This window comes from Momordica charantia, assembly GCF_013281855.1.
Source record: "Momordica charantia cultivar OHB3-1 chromosome 1 unlocalized genomic scaffold, Mcharantia_2.0 BLBB01000001.1, whole genome shotgun sequence".
Lineage (NCBI taxonomy): Eukaryota > Viridiplantae > Streptophyta > Magnoliopsida > Cucurbitales > Cucurbitaceae > Momordica > Momordica charantia.
In genome coordinates this window covers 12,660,891-12,684,159 of record NW_028275157.1, presented here as the reverse complement: position 1 = coordinate 12,684,159, position 23,269 = coordinate 12,660,891, and the positions used below count along the sequence as shown (strand labels likewise).

The following is a 23,269-nucleotide window of genomic DNA, read 5'->3' as shown; positions in this document are numbered from 1 at the left end:
CACAATCTCTTGGTTGAAGATATATGTCAATTACCGTTGAGCTATGTTCGCTTTGACCCTTTGAATTATATTAAAAACTAATTAAACATAGTTCAACTAGTCAACACATTAATAATTTCTTTTCATTTTAGATTTGGATTATGTTTGAATTGTATTAAAAGAAACATAAAATGAAAAAAAAAAAGACAAAACCAATGTATAAAGAAATAATTTTTCGCCAAAGATTTTGATGCTTCATCAATGAATTACCACTTTAGGGCTAAAGCTATATCTCAAAACAAAAGGCCAACCCCCTCCTCCACAAACCAAAGAGATTTGGACAAGAGCACTTTTGGCACATGAGCTACACAAGTTTGCCAAAAATCTTCTATGGTACACTTTTTTTTTTTAATTAAATGTCATTACTACGAAAAATTTGACATTATAAAGTGAAAGGTGAGGAGAAACATAACCACCATATGATTTTTGTCCAACTTTCAGGACCATTCAGAAAATTGAAATCATAGCATACGGGTAATAAGACAAACATCGTGAGAAGTTGTCCAAATTGTCAAGAAAGAGTTCCTTTGCACAAGTAAGAAACCAATGTATTTCCACGAATGGTCCTTGTGGAGACATAGTATTACCACCAACGATTTAGTTCTTCACCTTGTCATCGTTGAACATAATAGTAATAATAAAGAAATAGATCCTAATTTGAAGAATAAAATATTTAAAATTGAGGAAGATCTTAGTTTTAAGATATTAAATTTTTATTTTTTTAAACGAAGTGGGACATGAGTTCCAAATTCCAATTGTTTTAAATCAATTACAGAAAGCTGGTTGAATGTCACTTTTCAAGTCTGGTCATCCAACTTTTTGTTCCATTAATTATGTTTTTTTTTTTAATTTTAAAGTTTCATTATATTTTTATACAGATTTGTCGACAATATGTGCTATTTTGATCTGTCACCGACACATTCAAATCTAAAATTATTGGTAGTGGAAAATTATAATTTTATTTATATGATAGTCACATGCATCTCTCTACCTCAATTTAGCTTCATTTTAGAAGTGAATTTCACCAGAAAAAATAGTTGGAAAAAAAATAAAGAAAACAATCAAATTATGAATTTACTCTATCTACTTTTCATCATTAAAACTAAAAAACTTCGATTATATCTTAGACTTTGAATTATGTTTTTATTTAATTTCATTTTTGTATTTTTTTTTCCAATTGAACGCACGGTTCTAAATATCCGTCAACACGTCGACATTTCTATCGACATATCCATGTTTCTATGAGTTCGACATCGACAATGAAGGGTGAATCGACATTTCCATCATAGTACAAGAAAATCAACAAAATATGAAAAATATAAACAAAATGTCATTAATATATACATAATATTAATATTAATTATTAATTATTTTTAACTAATTTATGTTAATTTAAAAAATTTTTACGATTTTTAAAATTTTCTAAGTTTTACAGAAATATCTATCGACATCGACGTTTAAAACTTTGATTCAATGTACTATTTAATAATTATAGAAATTAAATTTATAATTTAATTAAATTTCACCCATTTATACAATTGTAAAAAAAAAAAACAAGGATGGAAATGGGTTGAGAATTCTTTAAAGTCCATTTTATGATATCAAAATTTAAAGAACATTCTATTCTAAGTTTTCGTCTGTCTATTTTTATTTTTGTGTTTTTTTAAATGAAGAGAGATTATGAACGTGGACAAGGGAACTCCTCCAAAACTATATTCTCTATGATTTTTCTTTCTAAATTTTTAATTATTTCAACTCTATACCATTTTAAAATTATATGCAGTAGGACGTGAATAGAAATAATATCTAGTATTGAAAATTTTATAGAGAAAAAAATAGTATCCAACGATTATTAGAGAACAACACGTTTTTGGGCCAACCTTCGATAACTATTCGAAAAGAAGAGAGAGATTATGCGTGTGAGAAATGAGAATAGGAAAATTTATTGTACTCCCAAGAGATACTCCTTATTTTCAAGAAAATTTCCTACACCAAGCCCTTGCAGTATGGATGTTCTTCTATTCATTGTTTGCTTATTTATTGTTTGTTACGTTAACATCATTTGAGAGTAATTCTAATAGTTACAGTACTTCTTTCGTACATAAATCTTTAATGTTGTTAGTATCAAAATCATTCTTCAATAATTTTAACATGACGGACAACCAATGAAAATAATATCATTACTTATATAGAAATTTTTTCAAGCGGGAAAAGAAAGGTGAGAGATTATGCGCCAATTATAGCTTAGGGAGTGTTTGAGAGTGATTTTGGCACATCTGGTAAATTAGAAAATTGTTTTTGGGAAAACTTAAAATTACTCTAAATTGATTTTTAAGTATTATTTGCATGATAATTTTAGAAAACTAATTATAAAACTTAAATAATTAAATCTTACCCATCACTGGGGATGTAGCTCAGATGGTAGAGCGCTCGCTTAGCATGCGAGAGGTATGGGGATCAATACCCCGCATTTCCAAAAATCTTCTATTCATTTTATATTTTTTTGATAATAAAGTAAAACTATATTTGTTATATTTTTGTAAAAGTACTTCGGACTATGTATATCAATAAATTACCTGAGTATGGAACATCATTCTTTTTAGGTAAAATCCTGGCTTTATTTATTAGAATATTAAAAGTTGAACCAATTTCTTTTTTCGAAATCACTACTTCTATGATTATTCTCAAACACAGTCTTTAATTCATTAGGTAAAATACTTATTACCGTTGACGAGTGATTCGAGCTCTAAACGTGAGTGAGAGATATGCATGTGGAAGTGGGAAAAGAAGAGAGGGAGAGATAAGCAAGGGAAAGAAAAGATGGGCAGTTACTGGCGAGTAGCAGTGCAACTGCAATGGCAGGGAGAGGAGCAAAAGAAAAAGGCGCCAAAAGAAACAGACTTCGATGTTAGAACCAAATGGGACCACCCCCTACCCCTACCCCTTCCAATTCCAATTCCAATTCCAATTCCATTCCAAAATGTGACAAAAAACCACAGAAATCCAAAGGTTTCAGCAGACCCATCACGAAAGCGAAACCTCACATTGCAGTCTGTGCCAAACCCAAACACCCCACCTCTCAATTATAATGCATCCCATTACCCCAAATTCCAATTTGCTTTTCCATGTTCTCCCTCTCTCAAATCTGCTTGAGGGAATAAAGACGACACCCTCTTTCTTTTTCTGCAGGAATCTTTCTCCCTCTTTTGCTTTTTTTTTTTCTCTCTTTCCCAGTCAGAGTATGGCGCTTTGTCTTTAAGACCATCTGTTGATGATGATGATGATAAAGCACAATCGTGATTGTCATCCTCCTAATTAAGCTGAAACTACATCTGGGTAAGATGAATTTGTCGTTAAATTTTGATGGGAGTGTCTGTTTTGTGTAATTTCACTATCTGTCTGTCTCTCTCTCTGTTACTTTTTGTTTTTGTTTTCTGTACCCATGTCACTAAAATTGTCCTGGCATGTATTTAAGAGGGAAACGACTTCTTTGAATAGGTTCTTTTGTAAGTTGTGTCAGTGAGATTTTGCAGCTTCTTCAGGGGCATTCTGTGGATGAATGGCTCATATTCTTTTGGTTTTACCCAAATGGGATATCTGGAAAACCAGAGGTAAGTTGGCCTGAAGTGTGCTTTCTGGGGGTTCTTTTTAGTCTTTCTGGTGGTTTTGTTGGCTGAGGATCTTGGAGTTTTGTGGTAAATAGCTTCATATAGAAGGCAAAGTCTACTTCAGTCGGTTGGTTGTTCTTCATTTTCCACGAAGTGCTTGAGTGTAGATTTCAATTAGCTGAACCTACAACTTTTGGCTGTTGGAGAGGAAAAAATACAGTTCCAATAGTAAAAAACTCCTAAATCTTGCTGGATTTTCTTTCATTTCTCTAGATTGCATGTTGGTAGTCTCAGAGTCTAAAATTCACATTTTACCTTATTTGTCAAGGTAAGGAGTTCTTATTTCTGTCCTGTTTTGTTTTGTTTTCTTCTTTTTATGCTTTTCCAAACGTTTGGAAACATAGGACCATTTCATTCAACATTTTACTACCTTGCTTCTCTCTCTCTCTCTCTCTTTTAATTATTATTTGTTTTTGGGTGCTGGTTGGGGTGGAACTTTGGCGTTTTGCTTCTGGACAGATGGAGTAGTTTACATTTTTTGGTTGGGAATTTCTATTCTAGTTTCTAAGACTATTTTATGTATCTCGTCTTCTTAATTGAATGTTAACTCTGTTAGTTTCCATATGTTTATTGCCACTTCTTGGATTTTCTGCTACAGGGTATCTGCATTTGGTTATTGAAGCTCGGGTCGACTGAAAATACTTGTCTAAAGATCATCGTTGTCATTTGGAGTGGAGTTGATGCAATAGATGCTACTCCAGTTTACTGGTTTCTGAAATCTAGTTCACTTTCATCCTGCAACTGGTTCTCTTCATATAAGGACCAATGGCTCGAGTATTTTGTAATTCTGTGTTTCTAGTTATTTTCATCTTTTTGGTTAGAGCCGATCTTTCGCAGCAATTGGAGTCGTCACAGACTCAGGCCCTTTTAAGAATACAGCAACTTCTGAACTTCCCAGCTGTATTAAGTAACTGGAATAACAGCACAGATTTCTGCAACCTGGAACCAGATTCTTCCGTGACCGTTGTATGCTATGAGGGGAACATGACCCAGTTGCATATAATTGGAAAGAAAGGAGCTCTTCTGTTACCTCGTAACTTTTCGATGAGTTCTCTCGTTACTACCCTTGTTAAGATTCCAGATTTGAAAGTGCTTACGTTAGTTTCTCTTGGTTTATGGGGGTCGATACCTGGTAAAATTGCTCGTTTATCATCAATGGAAATACTAAACATGAGCTCTAATTTCCTATATGGTGCCATGCCTCAGGAGATTTCGTTGCTATCGGGCCTACGAACACTTATACTAGATGATAATATGCTCGCCGGTCAGCTTCCTGACTGGCTCAGCATGCTTCCGCTTTTAACCGTTTTGAGCTTGAAACACAACATTCTCAATGGATCTTTGCCCAATTCACTGAGTGAACTGGAAAATCTTAGAGTTCTTTCACTTTCACATAACCATTTTGATGGAGAGTTGCCTGACTTAAGTACTTTGACCAATCTTCAAGTACTTGAATTGGAGGAAAATGCTTTTGGACCTCAATTCCCTCAACTTAGCAATAAGTTGGTTACCCTCAGACTGAGTAAAAACAAGTTCAGATCTGGTATCCCTGCTGAAGTTAGTTCGTTTTACCAGCTCCAACATCTCGACGTCTCGTTGAATTCTTTGGTTGGGCCATTGCCACCCGTATTATTTTCTCTACCATCTCTTTCCTATCTCAATATATCAGGGAACAAACTCACAGGAATGCTTTTTGATAATATTTCTTGCAATGATGAACTCGAAGTTGTGGATTTATCCTCGAATCTTTTGACTGGAAGCTTGCCGAAGTGTCTCCTAGCAGATACTAGGAATCAGGTCGTCTTGTATCCCAGAAACTGTTTTGTCACTGGAGATCAACAGCAAAATCCAGTTTCCTTTTGCCGAAATGAAGCGTTGGCTGTTGGCATAGTACCTCAGGGAAAGAAACGAGACCAATCTCATAAGGTAGTTCTCGCCCTGAGTATTGTTGGTGGAGTTGTTGGGGCTATCGCGTTACTTGGTATAGTTTACTTAGTAGTAAGAAGAAAAGATGAGAAGAATACGGCAAACAAACCTCCAACAAATGTAGTAGTAGAGAATCCATCTGCAGGGTACACCTCAAAGCTGCTGTCTGATGCAAGTAAGATAATTTCTCCTCATCTGCCTTTAGTTTGGCTTCTATTCGGCTTTCAAGAACAGGTCATACTAGTTCTTGAGAGCGAAGACCTTCTATACATCCATGTGTGAAAAGAGAAGAAAGGCTATTTGGTAGTTTCTCTAAGCAGAAAATTTGAGATCTTTGAACCCAGCTGACCATAGATAAAATTTGGGTTTAATTAACACTAGTCAATCAATTCCTTGAAGTTCAAAACTTTGAATCTGTCTTTTTCAGGACTCACCTTCTCACTTTGTCAAAATTTTACCTCTCGACAAAGAAACTATCTGAATTAAACAAAAAATTTGCAGGATTGTTACTTTGAACTTCTATTTTTTTGTTACTGCCTTCTAGTATTCTACACTGTCAAATAGTCCGAATACACTCAGGAAGGACTACAAATTCCACAACCATCAGGCCAAAACAAAATAACAACAACAACAATAATGATAGTACATATAAGATGTTTATAATGATAGCCTAAAGCTTTACTTGGATGCTTATTTTAATTTATTTACAAAAAGTACCATGACTGTGATGAGAAGAGTAGTACTAGTAGCTAAGAAATCCCCTATGCATTTTGACTCATCAACTTACAAAACTTTGACTCTGTGAACTGTGCCTCCTTCCTCCCTTGCCTCCAGGGTATATATCTCAAACAATGAAGTTTGCACCGCATGGCCTTTCAACTTATAGAGTGTTCTCATACGAAGAGATTGAGGATGCTACTAACAACTTCGACTCTTCCGCTTTCATGGGTGAAGGTTCTCAAGGACAGGTATAACTAGTTTTATTTATGATACTCAACTCTTTCATTTTGAACAAGAGTATCATACTACAAGCACAAACTTTACTTATAAGTAGCTTTAATCTTTGTTGATAACAATAATTTTTTATAGTTACTTTGAAGAGACGCTTGAATACCACTTGCACCTATTCTCCCCTTATTGGAAACATGGGTATGCCAAACCCCCCATGAGTTGCCCTAGTGGCATTGAGACACGTAAAAAGTGTAAAAGGGACTTTAGTGAATAGGTTCAAGATCCATGGTGGCCATCTATTTAGGATAAACTTCTATAAGTTTCTTGACAACCAAATATTGTAGGATCAAGTCGTTGTCTCGAGAGAATAATTGAAGTACATGTGAGCGACACTCGCAGACTTTAAAAGAAAAAAAGAAAGAAAATAAGGGCATAAAACTTAGCAGTAGACTGCAGTGGATTATCAGTTATTTGTCCTTCTCCAACCAGAAACTTCTCCATGCTCCAAATTCAATAATTTCAATTGCAACTGAATCATTTTTCAAGTCATATATACCTTTTTATGGTGTTATGGATGAAGTGCTTTTATTTACACTTCCATCTCCTGCATTTTCAGTCTGCTTATTAAAAAATATACTCATCAAAGACTCCTTGCTTTTTCTATTCTCAGATATACCGCGGTCAGATGAAGGATGGTTCTTTTGTTGCCATTAGATGCCTTAAAATGAAAAGAAGATATAGCACACAAAACTTCGCGCATCATATAGACCTTATTTCAAAACTCAGACACCGCCATTTGGTCAGCGCTCTTGGACACTGCTTTGAGTTGTATTTGGAAGATTCAAGTGTCAGTAGAATATTTCTCATCTTTGAATACGTGCCTAGTGGCATTCTGAGAAGCTGGATATCTGGTAATCTATGAACGTAATTAGTTTGCTTATCATTAAGGGAGATGGAAATCATACCCAATGTCTATACTTCATTTCTACATTTTAACTATTGTAAGCTTAATGCCATACATGTTTTGCTCACAATGCATTGCAGAGAGGCATTCGAGACAGTCGCTTACTTGGACGCAACGTATAGCAGCAGCAGTAGGGATAGCAAAAGGCATTCAATTTTTGCACACGGTTGCTGGTGTATATTCAAATAACATTAAAATAACAGATGTGTTACTGGATCAAAACCTTGTTGCAAAAATTAGCAGTTACAACCTTCCTCTAATGGCTGAGAGCATGGCCAAGGTACAAAGATTTTTTTTTCCTCCCGTTGGGCAGTCTATCCACTTCATAGGCCCTTCTGTTCTCTCTAGTTCAATGACCGTTATAACTTCTCAGGTCAGTCGGGGAATTTCTTCCAGTGGATCCAAAGATCCCAGTGACGACGAAAGGTTGGTTATGAATAATTTTAACGTATGCTCTCACCCTTAACTTAGAATCTACTAAAGACATTATATGCACAAAGTTTCTTTGGGACTGAAGCTGTAGAAGTGATCGAACGACCCCTATATCCGTATGAAATTTTCTCTCAATTTATTTACTTCGCAGGACCAATCAAGAAGCTCTAGCTGACATCTATGACTTTGGAGTAATATTATTAGAAATCATTCGTGGGCGAGCCTTGAAATCGAGAAACGAGATTAATGCTCTAAGAGAGAAGGTAATATTGATTAATTACTTTGCTTTGCAATATGCGTGCGTGTGTCAAAAGTAGACATGTTTGTTTATATTGTTATTTAAGGTTTGTGCTGTTCTTTTTGATGCACATAGTTACAAGAAGGCATTTCATCTGATAGCGTCGTGCGAAGGAGCATTGTCGATCCTGGCGTTCAAAACGAATGCTTGGATCAATCATTAAAAACTATGATGGAAGTTTGTGTCAGGTGTCTGCTCAAGGACCCTGTAACCAGACCTTCCATTGAAGATGTTCTCTGGAATCTGCAGTTCGCCGCTCAGGTTCAGGACGCGTGGAGTGGGGGAGAATTCCGTAGCAGCAGCGAGGGGTCTCCCGTCTCCCCTTCTCAGCCTAAACTCTCAATCTGTTAATGGTCTCAAAGAGGTTCATAATAGTTCTTTCGGCTGCTTTCTTATTTACTCTTCACAAAGTTCATAGTTTGAGCTTGCAAAAAAAAACTAGAGTTGAAGGGAACTTTTTGAAGAGAGAACATTGTAGTTTAAGCTTTTGGGTTTACTAAAAATTTCAAATGAAAATGTGCAGTTTTGATATTCAAGTTTCTGTATACATTAATTCAAAAATGTGCATGTAAATATTTTTGTTATTTATTTTACTGCAGGGGCAAAATGGGATGCAATTCTGCTGAAACAGAAGACAGCTCTAGAGCTGCTAGCATAGCAGTTGGTAGTTACAAATCGAATTTAGTGCCTGTTTGATAACAATTTTGTTTTTAATTTTCTGTTTTTAAGAACCGTGCTTATTTATTTGTAATTTCATTTGTTTTGTAATCTACTTCTAAAATTGTTTTTAACACGTACTCAAAAGTTAAAAATATAGTTCCAAAACTCTGTTTTTCTGTTTTTTGAAATTTGATTAAGATTTCAAAAGTGTCTACAAGGAGCGAGAAACTCAGAGAAAAAAAAAGATCATTAGTAGACAAGCTTAGTTTTTAAAAACAGAAAATACAAAACAAAATTGTTATCAAACGGATCTTAGGTAATGTCTTATCACTGCTGATTATGGTGCCAAAGAGATCACTGGTTTCAGTTGAAGTATATATCATCCAAAGCGGTTGCAAAAGACTGCTCTTATCTGACTCGATTTTAGCAGAACATACATCCCTTTGTTTCTGCAAACATTGAATTGGTGTGATTGTTACATTTATCCAAATATTCCATGTTAGCTGCTTGAGAATTGTCTATATAGTTTTGGTGTTACGTTGTAAGAGTTATAATTCGAGCGTAGTTTCGATTGTCTCGAATCACATCTTATCATATCGAAAGTAGAGAGACTCGTATTTATAAGTTAGTATCGAACACGAGCTGATGAAGGATGTTCGACAATCTCTTTCTCTTCATAATTTTGAATATGATACCAGTTTTTGTACAAATATGATCTTTGATCTTCGAGAAGTTGTCTTTTTGGTCAGCTCGAGCCAATAATAAGTAGCCTGTGTTGCTAAGCTGATGGTTGTTAACTGTCACTTAGTGTTATTTTGTTATTTTTGCATAATTTTCGGTTTAAATTTTACTTTGTTCCTTCAACTCGTCTGTTTAAATCTCATTTTAGTTCTTAAACTTTCAAGTTGGTTGGCGTTGGCGGTTTGTGTTGGTGTTATTTTGTTATTTTTGCATTGGTCAATATTTGATTATAGTACTAATTTTGTTGGTTTAATCTTATTGTAGCTCTCGAACTTTCAAATTTGTTTAATCTCCTTTTTTGTCCTTAAATGTTTTTTATTTTGTTATTTTGAGTTCATGATGTTGTCACTTTTCCGTTCAACTTCTTTTGTTCTGCTTTTTTCTATTTGTACCAAAAATAATTTTGGTTTAAATTTTATTTTAAATTTGGTTTAAATCTTATTTTAATACTTGAACTTTCAAGTTTGTTTGATTTCGATCTCTAAATTTTCAAAATGTCCATTTTGATTTCTAGACTTTTAGTTTGTTCCATTTTGGTCCTTGGTTTTTAAAATATTTATTTTAGATCCTGAAATTTCTAAAAATAAACATCTTGACCCGTAACTTTATTTTGTTTTTAACACATTAATGAGGTTGCTTCTACGATGTGTACCAATATTTTAACGTGAGTCATGTGTTCAAGTCTCATAGGTTGGAGGCGAGTATTGATCTAGCAGATATTAGGTGGCAGATTAATACAGTGAGGGCCAAAATTATTATTTTTGTAAGTAAAGTGACTAAAATAGACATTTTGAAAGTTCAGAGATCAAAATAGAAGAACTTGAAAGTTAGGGACCAAAATTGATATTTTGAAAGCCAAATGAAATTTAAACCTTATTATTTATTTTTATTTTCTTTTTTAGTGAATTTTATATCCATGCGTGACCTCGTAAACCTAAGTTCGAGAGAAAACTGAACCACGTTAAAAATGATGGTATCACTCTCATGACTTGCGTCATTCTCTCATTTATTTTATCTCCGTTTACTTGTGCAATTATTGTAATGGTATCACTTTTTAACTAACCTAACAATGGTCTCTTTATAGTTTATATTGTCATAAAAAAAATTATAGATTTTCAAAGTAAGCAAAATAAACTCTTTTTGACGGTAAAATAATTACTAGGTTAAATTATAATATTGGTTCTTATGATTTTGGGCTTTAGTTTCAAAAAAAAAAATTCTTTTTTATTGCAACAATAAAGGTGATAATTCGGATGCACGATTTATTGGTTGGAGAGAGGTGCTTTAATCAGTTGAATTAAGTTCAAGTTTTAAAATTTTAGTTTCAACTTAGACTCTACTATTATAAAAGTTTCAATTTGATTCCTATTATTTATTCAAACTTCACAAATTGTCCAAATCATCACCATATTGACATTTCTTATATGTGTGAATGAGTTAATGTTTTCTATTTGGCCATCCGTATTCGGTGGCTTTATCAGAGTCCAGGGTTGAGTAAAAAAAAGACAAAAATAGAAATTGATTAGTTTTTAAGGCGAAACTAAAGGATCGAATTAAAACATTTCCAAATTATAAAAAGCAAATTAAAAATTTTAAACTATGAGACCAAATTAAAACTTCTAAAATCATAGGACCAAATTGTCACTATACTCAAACAATAGGAACTAAATTTATAATTTGTCCTAATTACTATACGGGTTTAGACAATCTTGTCGGTCCTTTTTTTTTTTCTTTATCTTTGAGTATTTTGATTAACTTGCGTGCATCTCGTCTAATCACGGGATAATCGTCTACTAATTTTACTACTTGTTATCCACTATGATGGTTGAATTGGTAAATTGAGATTTGAAACTCAAATCTCTTCCCTTGTTAGAAAGAGATTCTTTATTTTGCTAGGTTTTTAGGACTATAGATTACTTGTCACAAAAGCCAAAATGTACTTAAATTCAACCTTTTGGCTTGATGGCCACCTTTTGTTTTTATAACCATAGTCAACCCTATATTTTTTAAAGCATGATCTGAACTTGTTGTCATATAGTTTGTCTTTAATTGGAAATTTTGGAATGGGAAGTAAAAAACAAAATAATTCAATGAGAAAGAACCTTTTCACCATGGATTTCAATGTGTTAAATTATAATATAATCACTAAAATCAAATGTAAAACAATATTAAACATATAACATGCATTACAATTCTATAGTTTTATACCAAGCTTTTTTAGAAAGGAGATCATAGTTTGTGTTTGTGACATACTTGAACAAGTGCGTTTGAATCTTCCCACAAATTAAGTCTAAATTCTAATGTGAATGTAATATCATCCTTTAATGTGCTCTATTCATAAAAGTATCTCGATTTTATAATTCAAGTTTGATTTAAACCGTGGGGTGAATGAAATAAATAAGAGAGATTACAATGAGTGAATCTAATAAGGGCCAATGTAAATGGTGAAAGGCTTAAAGGGAATGAGTTCAAACTATGGTAACTACCTACCTATAATTTAATATCCTACGAATTACTCTAACAATCAAATATAATAGGGTCAAGCCATTGTTCGGTGATATTAGTCGAGTGCGCCAAGCTGGCTTAGATACTTGTAGAACCTTTTATCTTATTTAATATCTCACACTCAAAAGCCACATGGGAGCTAGAGAGAACAAAAAAATGTTAAAGTTGAATATTTGATTTAAATTTAACAAATGACTAATAATCTTTCAAAGAAAAAAATTATTTAAATATTATTCCGGTCTCTATATTTTTTACTTTGGTTCATTTTGGTCCTATACCTTCAAAACTTCTATTTTAGTCCCTAACTTTCAACTTTGATTCGTTTTAGTTTTAGGTTATATTTACTTTGAGGGAATGAAAATAAAGGGTGAGAATCAAATTTCTCATTAGAATCAAATGGTGGGTGGGACCCACATATTCCTTAAAAATGGGTAATCTCATTCCTCTCCTACAACATCATCAATCTCAATCATATTTCTTATTCCTAGGCCTCACACATTTATTACAATTACTTTTCTACTTTTACTATTTCTCTCTCACGTATTAATGAGACCTATAATTTTTTTAATTAATTGTTTTATACCTTTATCATTTTTTTTCATTTATACAGCTAATAATTTTTATTCTAATAAAAATTTTACCACTTTTATTAGTCGATGTGAGTTTATATAATTATTATTAATTAATATCAATAGATTTTTAAAATGGAATTCATTATTATTAAATATTATAATAATTTAATAATATTTTATATTAAATAATGATGTTTCTCATAAAAAAAAAGTATTTTAGTTAGATATAATTTTATTTTAGTTATTCATTATTTATTAATATTAAATAAATTTTTATAATAAAAAATATTTACAACCAATAATATAGTAATAAAATAAATTATTATTGTAATTAAAAAAAGGGTCAGCAGAGCACTGTATTTGTAATTACCTATAAAGAATAAAATGGTATACTAGTACTTGTTATATATCAGATTCTGGTTTCGATTCCAGACAGTCATAAAATTACATTAAATGAATTCTATTGTTTATAAAATTTATGTTAAAAAAAAAAGACTAATGTTTCAGCCATAAGTAAGTTTTTTTTTTCAAAGGAAAATATATTAAACAAAAAAATAGAGAATCTCACCGTCTGAGATCAAAGGCACAACATCGAAAAGGCAAACAAAAAAGAAGATGATAGAAAAGCAGAGATAAATATAGGCTCAGAACTCAAACAACAACTCCCACACCAGATTGTACAACGATAATAGACCTCAACTTTCAAAATGACAGAAGGAGACCGACTTACCTCATCTGCATAAATTCTAGCATATTAAATAAGGGTTATTTATTTATCAAAGTCTAAATATGTTGAAAAGTCTTTTATTTTATTTTATTGTTTAATTTATGATTATTTTGAGCAATATTCAAGAGCTGATTGATAGAGTTGTAATTTTTTTAAAAATGAAAATGAAGTGAAAACATAACTAGAAGTCTAGATCATAGTTTTTCAAACATATTATTTTTACGCATGACCTATTTTAAAAACAATTGAAATTATTCTTTATTTATCCGAGAAGCGAAGGTTTATGACTACCTACTTTTTTTTAGAAATAAAATAAGAAAATTAAAATAAGAGAACAAATTCCATTGCAATAGAGAACCTCCTTTCTCCTCCAATTTCCATCGCCTTTTTTGCCAAGACATGGGCCGCATTGTTCTTCTCCCTACAGATGTGGTTAATTGCTACGACATTCTTCTCTTCCACCAACCAACAAATCTCAGTTAGGTCAGTGTCTTCTTTCTTGATGAGACGAAGTGCTTCCAAAGAATCAGGTTCCAAGTAGAGAGGCCAGCAAGTGTTCATGTCAATTTAATGAAGACCTTTGCAAATCGCCATTAATTCAAGAAATTTTATTGATCTGTTTCACAGCATCCGCAAGAATCGCTTCACCTCTCCAATTTCGCACGATCCAACCCAAGCCTCCAACACCACGATGTTCATTCCAGGCAGCATCAGTATTGATTTTCCAGAAATTCGTAGGCGGAGGACTCCAACTAGTGATTATTCTATTTCTTTCCTCATTTGATTCAATGCGGATCTGATAATTGCCTCTAATTCTCGGAATATCTGTTGTTGAGAAGTTTTGTTCATCTGGCTTGACGTCTGCTTGGAATTTCTCTATTGAATTGCATAGATCTTGTTCAATTGGAGCTTCCCCTCTGAAAATTGTTCTGTTCTTGTGCTCCCATATCTGCCATGCTATTATCATTCGAGTAGCGGTCTCTTCTTCAGTTGTGTTGTCAATGATCCAACTCCAGTAGTCTTTAGCTTTCCGCTGTGTTCTGTCCAAAACAAAACAGGACGAATAAATAGGAATATACTTAGCCCAAAGGTGCTTTGTTACCTTGCATCCCCATAGTAGATGCTCTATTGTCTCCTCCTGTTTCCTGCACAAGCCACACAAAAAGTTAGTAGAAATTCCTCTTTTACACAAATTTGTTTTGGTGGGAATGATATCGTGATAAAGCTTCCAACAACAGATTTTGATTTTGGGAAGAACTGTTATTTTCCAAAAAGTTTTCCACCATTTGCTATTGTACTCCTTGTTAGAAGAGGACGTTAGGCTCGAGTTCTCCATGTCCATGCCGAGGCGATAGGCGCTTTTGACACTGAAGACACCCTTTTTATTAGGATTCTAAATCACCTAATCTTCTCTACACTCTTTTGGTAATGGAATGTTTAAAATAGTTTCAGCATCGTGCTCATTGAAATAAGTTCTGATTATATCTTCATTCCAAGTTCCCCTCTCTTATCAAGAAAGCCACATTGTGATAGCGTATTGGATTTTGGACTTGGAAAGGGCACCTGTTTCCATTTCCCGGCAGCCACGGATCTGTCCCAATTGTCACTGAGGAGCCATTTCCAATTATCCACCTATGACCTTTAACAAAAAGCTTTTTGCCTCACATGATGCTTCTCCAAATCAACGAAGGGTTTTTCCCAATTCAGCTGTCATCTGTCATCTGTCATCTGTCCTCCTCACATGAGCTAATCGGTCATAAGCTGTCATCTGCAAAAAAAAAACAAGCTGTCATCTGTCCCAATTGTCAACGGTAGCTCCTTGGTTCATATCATATAGGAGGACAATGTTTATTAATATGCAAACCTGAGAAGTTATTATTTCTTTCCTCCGTGTTGAGAAGAGTTGAAAGACCTTCAACGCATAAGAGGAATAAGTAAGGTGAGAGTGGGTCGCCTTGACGAAGACCTCTACCAGGCTTGAAGGACTTGCTTGGAACCCCGTTTAAAAGGACTGAGAAGCTAACGGACTCCACACAATTCATAATAAGCTCAATCCATTTGTCACAGAAGCCCATTTTAGCCATAACTTTCCCGAGGAAGATCCACTCAATACGATCGTAGGCTTTGCTCGTGTCCAATTTGAGGGACACCATTCCTCCTGAACCAGATCGTTTATTATTGAGAGTATGGATGCATTCAAACCCGACAATAGCATTGTCTGTTATCAATCTTCTGGAACAAAAGCAGACTGCGTTGGGGAGATTACATAATCTAGGACACGTTTTAGTCGGTTAGCAAGAACTTTAGAAATGATTTTGTAGATAACATTGCAAAGACTAATGGATCGGAAGTCCTTCGTATTATTTGCATGTTTCTTTTTTGGGATGAGAGTAATAAGTGTTGCATTGAGAGAACCAACATCAACCCCATCATTCAGCACTTTAAGACAAATTTCAGTAGTCTCTTTGCCCACTATCTCCCAATAATTTTGGTAAAACAAAACTTGCATTCCATCCGGACCGGGCGCTTGTTAAAAGTGAATATACTTATAAGCAATCCGTTCATAATTATTAACAACAAAAAAACAAAAAAACGAGTATAATTTAGCGGTAACTGTCATATATCTCCAATTATGAAGTTATGAATTTGATCTCATCCATTATATATTATATTAAAAAAAACAAAAATAAAAGAAAAATGAATAAATTCTAAAAGTACAATTCCTTACTTTTAAAAAGATTATGTTTGATACTCAGAATATATATGTGTTTGAACAAAATAAATAAATAAAAGATCAAAATAATATCGTAACAAAATAATCTTTCTTTTTGCAGATTTGTTTTTTAAAATTATTTTTTTTATTCTACGTACGATGAAAGAGAAAAAGTTTTTAAAACAAAATTTTTGTTGAATTTAGGTTTAAAACTTTAACAGGTAGAAATACATTAAAATTTATAAAAAAATTTGATAAATATATTATTTCAGGGTAGAAACCCATTTCTTTTTCGTCAAAATAAAAATGTATAAAACATAATATATTATAAATTATATAGTGTTATAAAATAATAATATACAATTAATAGATTAATTAACAATATTTTAGATTTAACTCAATACTACAAATATATTACTAAAATAGAACAATCCTAAACGTTGTAGACTTAAATGAAATTTAACCCAATGTATAAATATTTCCTTAAAATGTAGTGTAAGGTCTTAATTGTCGATATGGATGGAAATGTCAATGTCTCAATTTTATAGAAATATTGATTGGAATATCAATGAAATGTCAATATCGAATATTTATAAAAAAATTATAAAAATATAATTTTTTAAAAATTAATTAAATTAACAAATAATCATTTTACCCTTTTAATAGGGGTGTTCAGGAATCCGACGAACCCAACCCAATCCGTAAGGGTTGGATTGTGTTAAATAATGACTCGGTTTGGGTTGGGTTATGTTTTTTAAGAACTGTTCGATTCGGTTCGATTCACAGATTGAGGAAAAATATATTCGGTTCAACCCGAACTGTTTTTTAAGAAAGTTTCTAAGTTTAAAATTTGTGTTTCTAGTATTATATGCATATTAATGATATTTTGTATATATTTTCTAATACTTTGTCAAAATTTTTCCAATACAATAAAAATATCGATTTGTCAATGAACCTATGAAAATATAGGAATGTCAAATATGTCGATAAAAATTTAGGGCTCATTTGGTAATGTTCTCGTTTCCAATTTTAGTAAGAAACTTAAGCATTTTGCTACTAATTATGTTTATTGTTTCTCTTTTTTTTTTTGAAACATTCTCAAAATAACATGTTTCTATCCTATCATATTTAAATTCAAGAGTGTTTGGATCATGTCATTAATTTTTCTTTTATTAGAAATAAGAAAACGAAAATAAGAAGCAAGAATGTTACTAAACATAACTTGACTTATTAAAATATCCATGTCCGACCAAAAATTCGGTGTATTATTTTAACAACAAATTCTATGTATATATAAATAAATATATACCAAAAGTCAATGCTTCTCCACTATAAATATTTCCATGATTTAAAGTGGAAAAGGGCGCCCACTTTCGTTTTCGATTTCTCCTCTGTTCTGTTCCTTTTCTGTTACGCATTTTCTCTAGCGATCTCTGCAATTCTCTCTCTTTCCATTTTCATACAGAAATCGAAGCTCTCTCTCTCTCCACCTCTGCATGTTCATCCATGGCGATCAATTTCTGGCCGTTGGCGTGTATTCAGACTCAGAACAGCCGCAATCTTACGCCGCGGCCTCATTATCCGTCGATGCCCAAATATCCGGCTGGGGTTTCGGCGCAGGAGAATGACTTGCTGTTGTCCGAGACCACGGCGTTCTTCTCCGTCACCGGTATGACCTGCTCTGCTTGCGCCGGCTCCGTCGAGAAGGCAGTAAAACGCCTCCCTGGGATTCGTGAAGCCGTCGTCGATGTTCTCAATGCCAAAGCTCGTGTCCAGTTTTACCCTAGCTTCGTCAATGTTTGTATCTTTCTCTCTTTTCTGCGCACTTGTTTTTTAATTGTTTTCGGTTATCGTCTCGTTTGTGCTCTGTTTTCCTCCGTGATTTTAAAAATAATTTTTTGGAGCGATGTGATGTAATTTCTAGTTAGACGTGCAAGTTAAGTATTGGCTTACTTTGCGTTGAATTGATCAGATTGCGCCTAGAATTGGTGAGGGATTATATTGTTCGTTTATTGCCCAGGGCTTTACCATTCAACTCTAATGCTTAATTAATAGTAAACGATTAGAGCTCTTGTGGTAATAGCTGAATCGTTTTCAAGTTCTTGCATGACGTTGGAAATCTGAAGCAAGTTATTATGCAGCTTCTTTTCATTATTGTAGGATATTTTGTCCCATGATTAGGATTAAATATTCTTCATTTCTTAGAGTTTAATGGGATTCAATTAAATGGACGAAGCCTAATCCTTCTTAACCTTAGCTTGGTTTAATATGAACGTCATGGTTGCTATTTGCCATAAGGTGGTAAAATTAACGATAATTGACACTGATCGCATTGAATTTAAGTTTGTGATTTCCTCTTGACTATGCGCGCACAGGTGGATCAAATATGTGAGGCAATTAACGATGCAGGCTTTGAAGCAAGTGTAGTCAATGATGACATGATAGAAAGATGTCGAATTCGTGTAATTGGAATGACTTGCACTTCTTGTTCCACAACTTTGGAATCTACCTTACAAGCAATTCATGGAGTTCAAAATGCCCAAGTTGCATTAGCCACAGAAGAGGCTGAAGTTTGTTATGACCCAAGAATTTTGAGCTACAATCAGCTTCTCAAAGCCATTGAAGATTCTGGATTTGAAGCTTTACTTATTAGCACAGAAGAAGATGTGAGCAAGATACAGTTGCAAGTTGATGGAGTGAGAACTGAGAATTCAATGAGAGTAATTGGGAGCTCTCTGGAAGCACTGCCTGGAGTTCTGGGTGTTGATATTGATCCTGCACTTGGCAAACTTTCCTTGTCTTACAAGCCAGATGTCACAGGACCTCGAAATATAATCCAAGTGATTGAATCAACGGGATCTGGTCGATTTAAAGCGACAATATTTCCTGAAGAACAGGGGAGAGAAGCTTATAAAAGGGAGGAAATTAAGCAATATTACAGATTGTTCTTGTGGAGTCTGATATTTACAATTCCAGTATTTTTAAGCTCCATGGTCTTCACTTATATACCTGGTATTAAGGATGGGCTGGATACCAAAATCATCAATATGATGAGTGTTGGGGAGCTGCTGAGGTGGGTGCTATCAACTCCCGTGCAGTTCATTATTGGTAGGCGTTTTTATACTGGGTCCTACAAAGCATTGCGTCAAGGTTCTGCGAATATGGATGTTTTGATTGCTTTAGGAACAAATGCAGCATACTTTTATTCAGTCTACATGGTCTTAAGATCTGCAACCTCTAGTGATTTTATGGCCACAGACTTCTTTGAAACCAGTTCCATGCTTATTTCATTCATTCTCCTTGGAAAGTATCTCGAGGTCTTGGCGAAGGGAAAGACATCAGAAGCTATTGCCAAGCTTATGAAGTTGGTGCCTGAAACAGCAACCTTGCTTACTTTTGATAATGATGGAAATGTCATTAAGGAAGAAGAAATTGACAGTCGATTGATACAAAAGAATGATGTAATTAAAGTCATTCCAGGGGCAAAGGTTGCTTCAGATGGAGTTGTTATTTGGGGACAAAGTCATGTCAATGAGAGCATGATTACAGGAGAGGCGAAGCCAGTAGCAAAGAGAACAGATGATCCGGTGATTGGAGGCACCTTGAATGAGAATGGAGTGCTACATGTGAGGGCAACGCATGTTGGATCTGAAAGTGCTCTTGCACAGATTGTGCGACTTGTTGAATCAGCTCAGATGGCCAAAGCTCCAGTTCAAAAAATTGCTGATCGCATCTCAAAGTTCTTTGTGCCAATGGTCAGTATGTCATGCTCTAACTTTTCCTTAATAGTTTCATGCATCTTCATAGTTTCCATGAGGGATACTTGGAAAATCTACCCCTAAGCTATTAGGATAGTTTTCTCAAAATCTTTTATTTCATAAATTTAACCTTGCAACATTATCGATTTTGCAACCTCTGCCCCCATACTTAAAATGAATTGACTTTCATATTAAATTTTTCGAAATTTTCACGTTTCCTATCAAAGGACAATAAACTCAATAATTGTGCAGTAGATTTTGCGAATTTCCTTAATTATATATGTAAAACAGTAAGTTTAAGTTTGATCTCTTCTCTTTGTAGGTAATAGTCCTTTCATTGACAACATGGCTTGTCTGGTTTCTTACTGGGAAGTATGGCGGCTACCCAAAGTCATGGATACCTTCTTCCATGGATAGCTTTGAGCTTGCACTCCAGTTTGGTATATCAGTTATGGTCATAGCATGCCCTTGTGCTTTGGGCCTAGCAACCCCAACTGCTGTCATGGTTGGAACAGGAGTCGGAGCATCAAAAGGTGTCTTAATTAAAGGGGGCCAAGCATTAGAGAGCGCTCACAAGGTTAAATATTTCAGTGCCACTTTAACTCTCTTGTGATGCATTTCTTCCTTTTCATTACTGTTTGAAAACTCTTTGATTCATTTTGATCTAATAAAATCATGTCAAAGATGGGAGTACATGAATCAAAATGCAAATTGTGAAAAACTGTTTCCTATATAACTGGCTTTCATCCTTACAAGTAACTCAAATTCAGGCTAAACAGAATGATTTAGTTGGTCGATAGTCGGAAGGTCATTTTTCCTCTTTGTTCTCTCGGAGTATTTTAATTTTTAAATGTTGAGGAGAATAATGACATGTAGGTGAGTTGCATCGTGTTTGACAAGACTGGAACTCTTACTGTTGGGAAGCCAGTTGTGGTGAACACAAAGCTACTAAAAAATATGGTTCTGAAGGAATTCTATGAATTAGTCGCTGCAACAGAGGTCAGCTTCATTACTTGGAATTTTCCTTATTCTTATTTATGTTAGAGATATCATTACTCTGCAACTTCTTTGTTCTGCACTTGAATCAGGTAAATAGCGAACATCCTTTGGCCAAAGCCATTGTTGAATATGCTAAAAAGTTCAAAGAAGAGGATGAGAACAAATCTTGGGCCGAAGCTTTGGATTTTATCTCCATTACAGGACATGGAGTTAAGGCTATTGTTCAAAACAAAGAAGTAATTGCAGGCAACAAGAGTCTTATGTTAGATCAAGACATCTCCATACCTGTTGAAGCTGAAGAAATATTGAAAGAAATTGAAGAAATGGCTCAAACTGGGATTTTAGTATCCATTGACAGGAAATTGACAGGAGTTCTTGCGATATCTGATCCACTAAAACCAAGTGCTCGCGATGTCATTTCCATTCTCAAGTCCATGAAAGTTAAGTCCATCATGGTGACAGGTGATAATTGGGGGACAGCAAAGTCCATAGCCAATGAGGTCGGGATTGATGACGTAATTGCCGAAGCCAAACCCGATCAGAAAGCAGAGGAAGTGAAGAAGTTACAGGTAGATTATTAATCTACACTCTCTTCAAATAGAAACTTATTATAAATTATAACCACTTTAAATGGTGAATAGAACCAAATTCCTTTTTGCCTTGAAACTTTGTTGATGAAACTATTTGTTTATGAACTGGATCAATGTTTGTTTGGTTGGACTATAAGATGCTTACATGTAGTAAATAATCACCTACAAATTGTTTCATCATTTGCATTGATGATCATAGATTGAATTACTAATTACAGATGATTCTCTCCCACTTTTGAGTTTCAATAATAAATGTGAAATTTTATTGGCGTTAATGCTGATCTTACCCTTTCTAACCTCTTCACTAATTATGGTTTTGAACTTTGATGTAAAGTCTATGGGTCACACAGTCGCGATGGTGGGAGATGGGATCAATGACTCGCCAGCGCTCGTCGCAGCAGATGTTGGAATGGCAATTGGTGCAGGAACAGACATTGCCATCGAGGCAGCTGACATAGTTCTCATGAAAAGCAACTTGGAGGATGTGATAACAGCCATTGACCTTTCAAGGAAAACGTTTTCCAGGATCCGTCTGAACTACATTTGGGCGCTCGGTTATAATCTTCTCGGCATCCCTATTGCAGCAGGAGTCCTATTTCCATCGACTCGGTTCCGTTTACCTCCATGGATTGCAGGAGCAGCAATGGCAGCATCTTCGGTTAGCGTTGTTTGCAGTTCTCTCCTGCTCAAGTACTACAAAAGACCCAAGAAGCTAGATGGCCTTGGAATACAAGGCATTAGAGTTGAGTGATTCTGGTAAGGTTGAAGGTGAATGAATAAGCTTCTTATTTTTGTTTTTCTCCTAAATTTGTGACTTGAAAGAATAGGAATAGTTCTAGTGTGGTATTAGCACTGGATAAGAAAAATACTTACATGTTAATCGATCAACACTCATCTTTTTTTTACCACCACTAAAATTTGGACAAATAGGAGAGAGAAATAAAGAAAAATATATTTTTTTGGTTTTTTCAAAAAACTGAAAAACTATCCAATTTTATTGATGGTTAGGAAAAAGATGGGTTTTGATCGGTAAGCATCTATAAATGTTAGATACATCTAGTTACTGTTGTGAACAATGTGGTGGATCAAAAAATAATGGTAAAATTGCCCATGTCATTCAATGATAATTGTTGAGTTTGTGATAAAGCTCATGTTATGTATACAATTATGCAGGGTTTTCCTGATATCTTATAAATGATCAATTAGATATACAACTTTTTACCATGATTTTTTCTTCGTACTAGCATGATAGGGATTGAACTTCCAACTTCTAGAGAATGAGGAAGGTGTCTTAATCGCTAAGTTGTGTTTATATCGTAGAATCATATAAATAATTAAATGGTACATCAATTTGTTTTAATAATTATATAAAAATAAGATACTATGTAGAAAAAAGTATCCACTTAAGTTTAGTTTAATTGGTTAAGATATGATCGAGCTAACTGGTCAGATCAGAACATTGTGAGTTCGTATCTTTACCTGTATTAAAAAAAAAAAAAAGTAGAATAGAGGTATTAAGTATTAGTTGACAAATCAATATTTTGTCAAACATTTCTATATAGCTTTTTTTTTTAAACAAAACATTTCTAAAGGTTCAAAATTAAAAGTTTTAGATCCTATTAGACAGTTTTAAACTTCAGGCCTCGTTAGACATGAAATTGAAAGTTCTAATACCTATTAAACATTTCAAGGACCTATTCGATACAATCTTGAAAATTTTAGGATT

At 34.0% G+C, this 23,269-nt stretch overlaps 2 protein-coding genes and 1 long non-coding RNA gene across 6 annotated transcripts; all 3 read left to right on the top strand.

Annotated features, from left to right (window-relative positions):
• The first annotated feature begins 2,829 nt into the window (after window positions 1-2,829).
• LOC111021759 (Leucine-rich repeat protein kinase family protein) lies at window positions 2,830-9,566 on the top strand. Of its 4 annotated transcripts, none has more exons than XM_022298797.2 (9): window positions 2,830-3,375; window positions 4,306-5,808; window positions 6,468-6,601; window positions 7,255-7,495; window positions 7,629-7,828; window positions 7,922-7,974; window positions 8,132-8,243; window positions 8,354-8,642; window positions 8,878-9,566. In XM_022298797.2, the coding sequence occupies exons 2-8, from the start codon at window positions 4,473-4,475 to the stop codon at window positions 8,627-8,629; spliced, it is 2,352 nt and encodes a 783-aa protein (XP_022154489.1). In that variant the 5' UTR covers window positions 2,830-3,375; window positions 4,306-4,472; the 3' UTR covers window positions 8,630-8,642; window positions 8,878-9,566. The 4 variants fall into 4 exon arrangements, with proteins under 4 accessions (XP_022154489.1, XP_022154490.1, XP_022154491.1 ...); XM_022298798.2 differs by lacking the exon at window positions 2,830-3,375 and adding an exon at window positions 3,392-3,650; XM_022298799.2 differs by lacking the exon at window positions 2,830-3,375 and adding an exon at window positions 3,669-3,975.
• Window positions 9,567-13,681: 4,115 nt separating this feature from the next.
• Window positions 13,682-14,391, top strand: LOC148213286 (uncharacterized). The gene is made up of 2 exons (XR_015788469.1): window positions 13,682-13,966; window positions 14,111-14,391. It is a non-coding gene; the product is annotated as an uncharacterized LOC148213286 (long non-coding RNA).
• A 3,159-nt stretch (window positions 14,392-17,550) lies between these two features.
• LOC111021771 (putative copper-transporting ATPase HMA5) lies at window positions 17,551-22,689 on the top strand. Its single transcript, XM_088125831.1, has 6 exons — window positions 17,551-17,993; window positions 18,572-19,951; window positions 20,277-20,531; window positions 20,831-20,953; window positions 21,043-21,522; window positions 21,878-22,689. The coding sequence occupies exons 1-6, from the start codon at window positions 17,703-17,705 to the stop codon at window positions 22,292-22,294; spliced, it is 2,946 nt and encodes a 981-aa protein (XP_087981957.1). The 5' UTR covers window positions 17,551-17,702; the 3' UTR covers window positions 22,295-22,689.
• The last annotated feature ends 580 nt before the right edge of the window (window positions 22,690-23,269 follow it).

Coding starts and splice junctions, on each gene's coding strand:
- LOC111021759 (XM_022298797.2), top strand. CDS start 4,473: ATGGCTCGAGTATTTTGTAATTCTGTGTTTCTAGTTATTTTCATCTTT. Junction 5,809..6,467: donor AAAGCTGCTGTCTGATGCAA/GTAAGATAATTT, acceptor CCTTGCCTCCAG/GGTATATATCTCAAACAATG. Junction 7,496..7,628: donor TCTGAGAAGCTGGATATCTG/GTAATCTATGAA, acceptor AATGCATTGCAG/AGAGGCATTCGAGACAGTCG.
- LOC111021771 (XM_088125831.1), top strand. CDS start 17,703: ATGGCGATCAATTTCTGGCCGTTGGCGTGTATTCAGACTCAGAACAGC. Junction 19,952..20,276: donor CAAAGTTCTTTGTGCCAATG/GTCAGTATGTCA, acceptor TTCTCTTTGTAG/GTAATAGTCCTTTCATTGAC. Junction 20,954..21,042: donor AATTAGTCGCTGCAACAGAG/GTCAGCTTCATT, acceptor CACTTGAATCAG/GTAAATAGCGAACATCCTTT.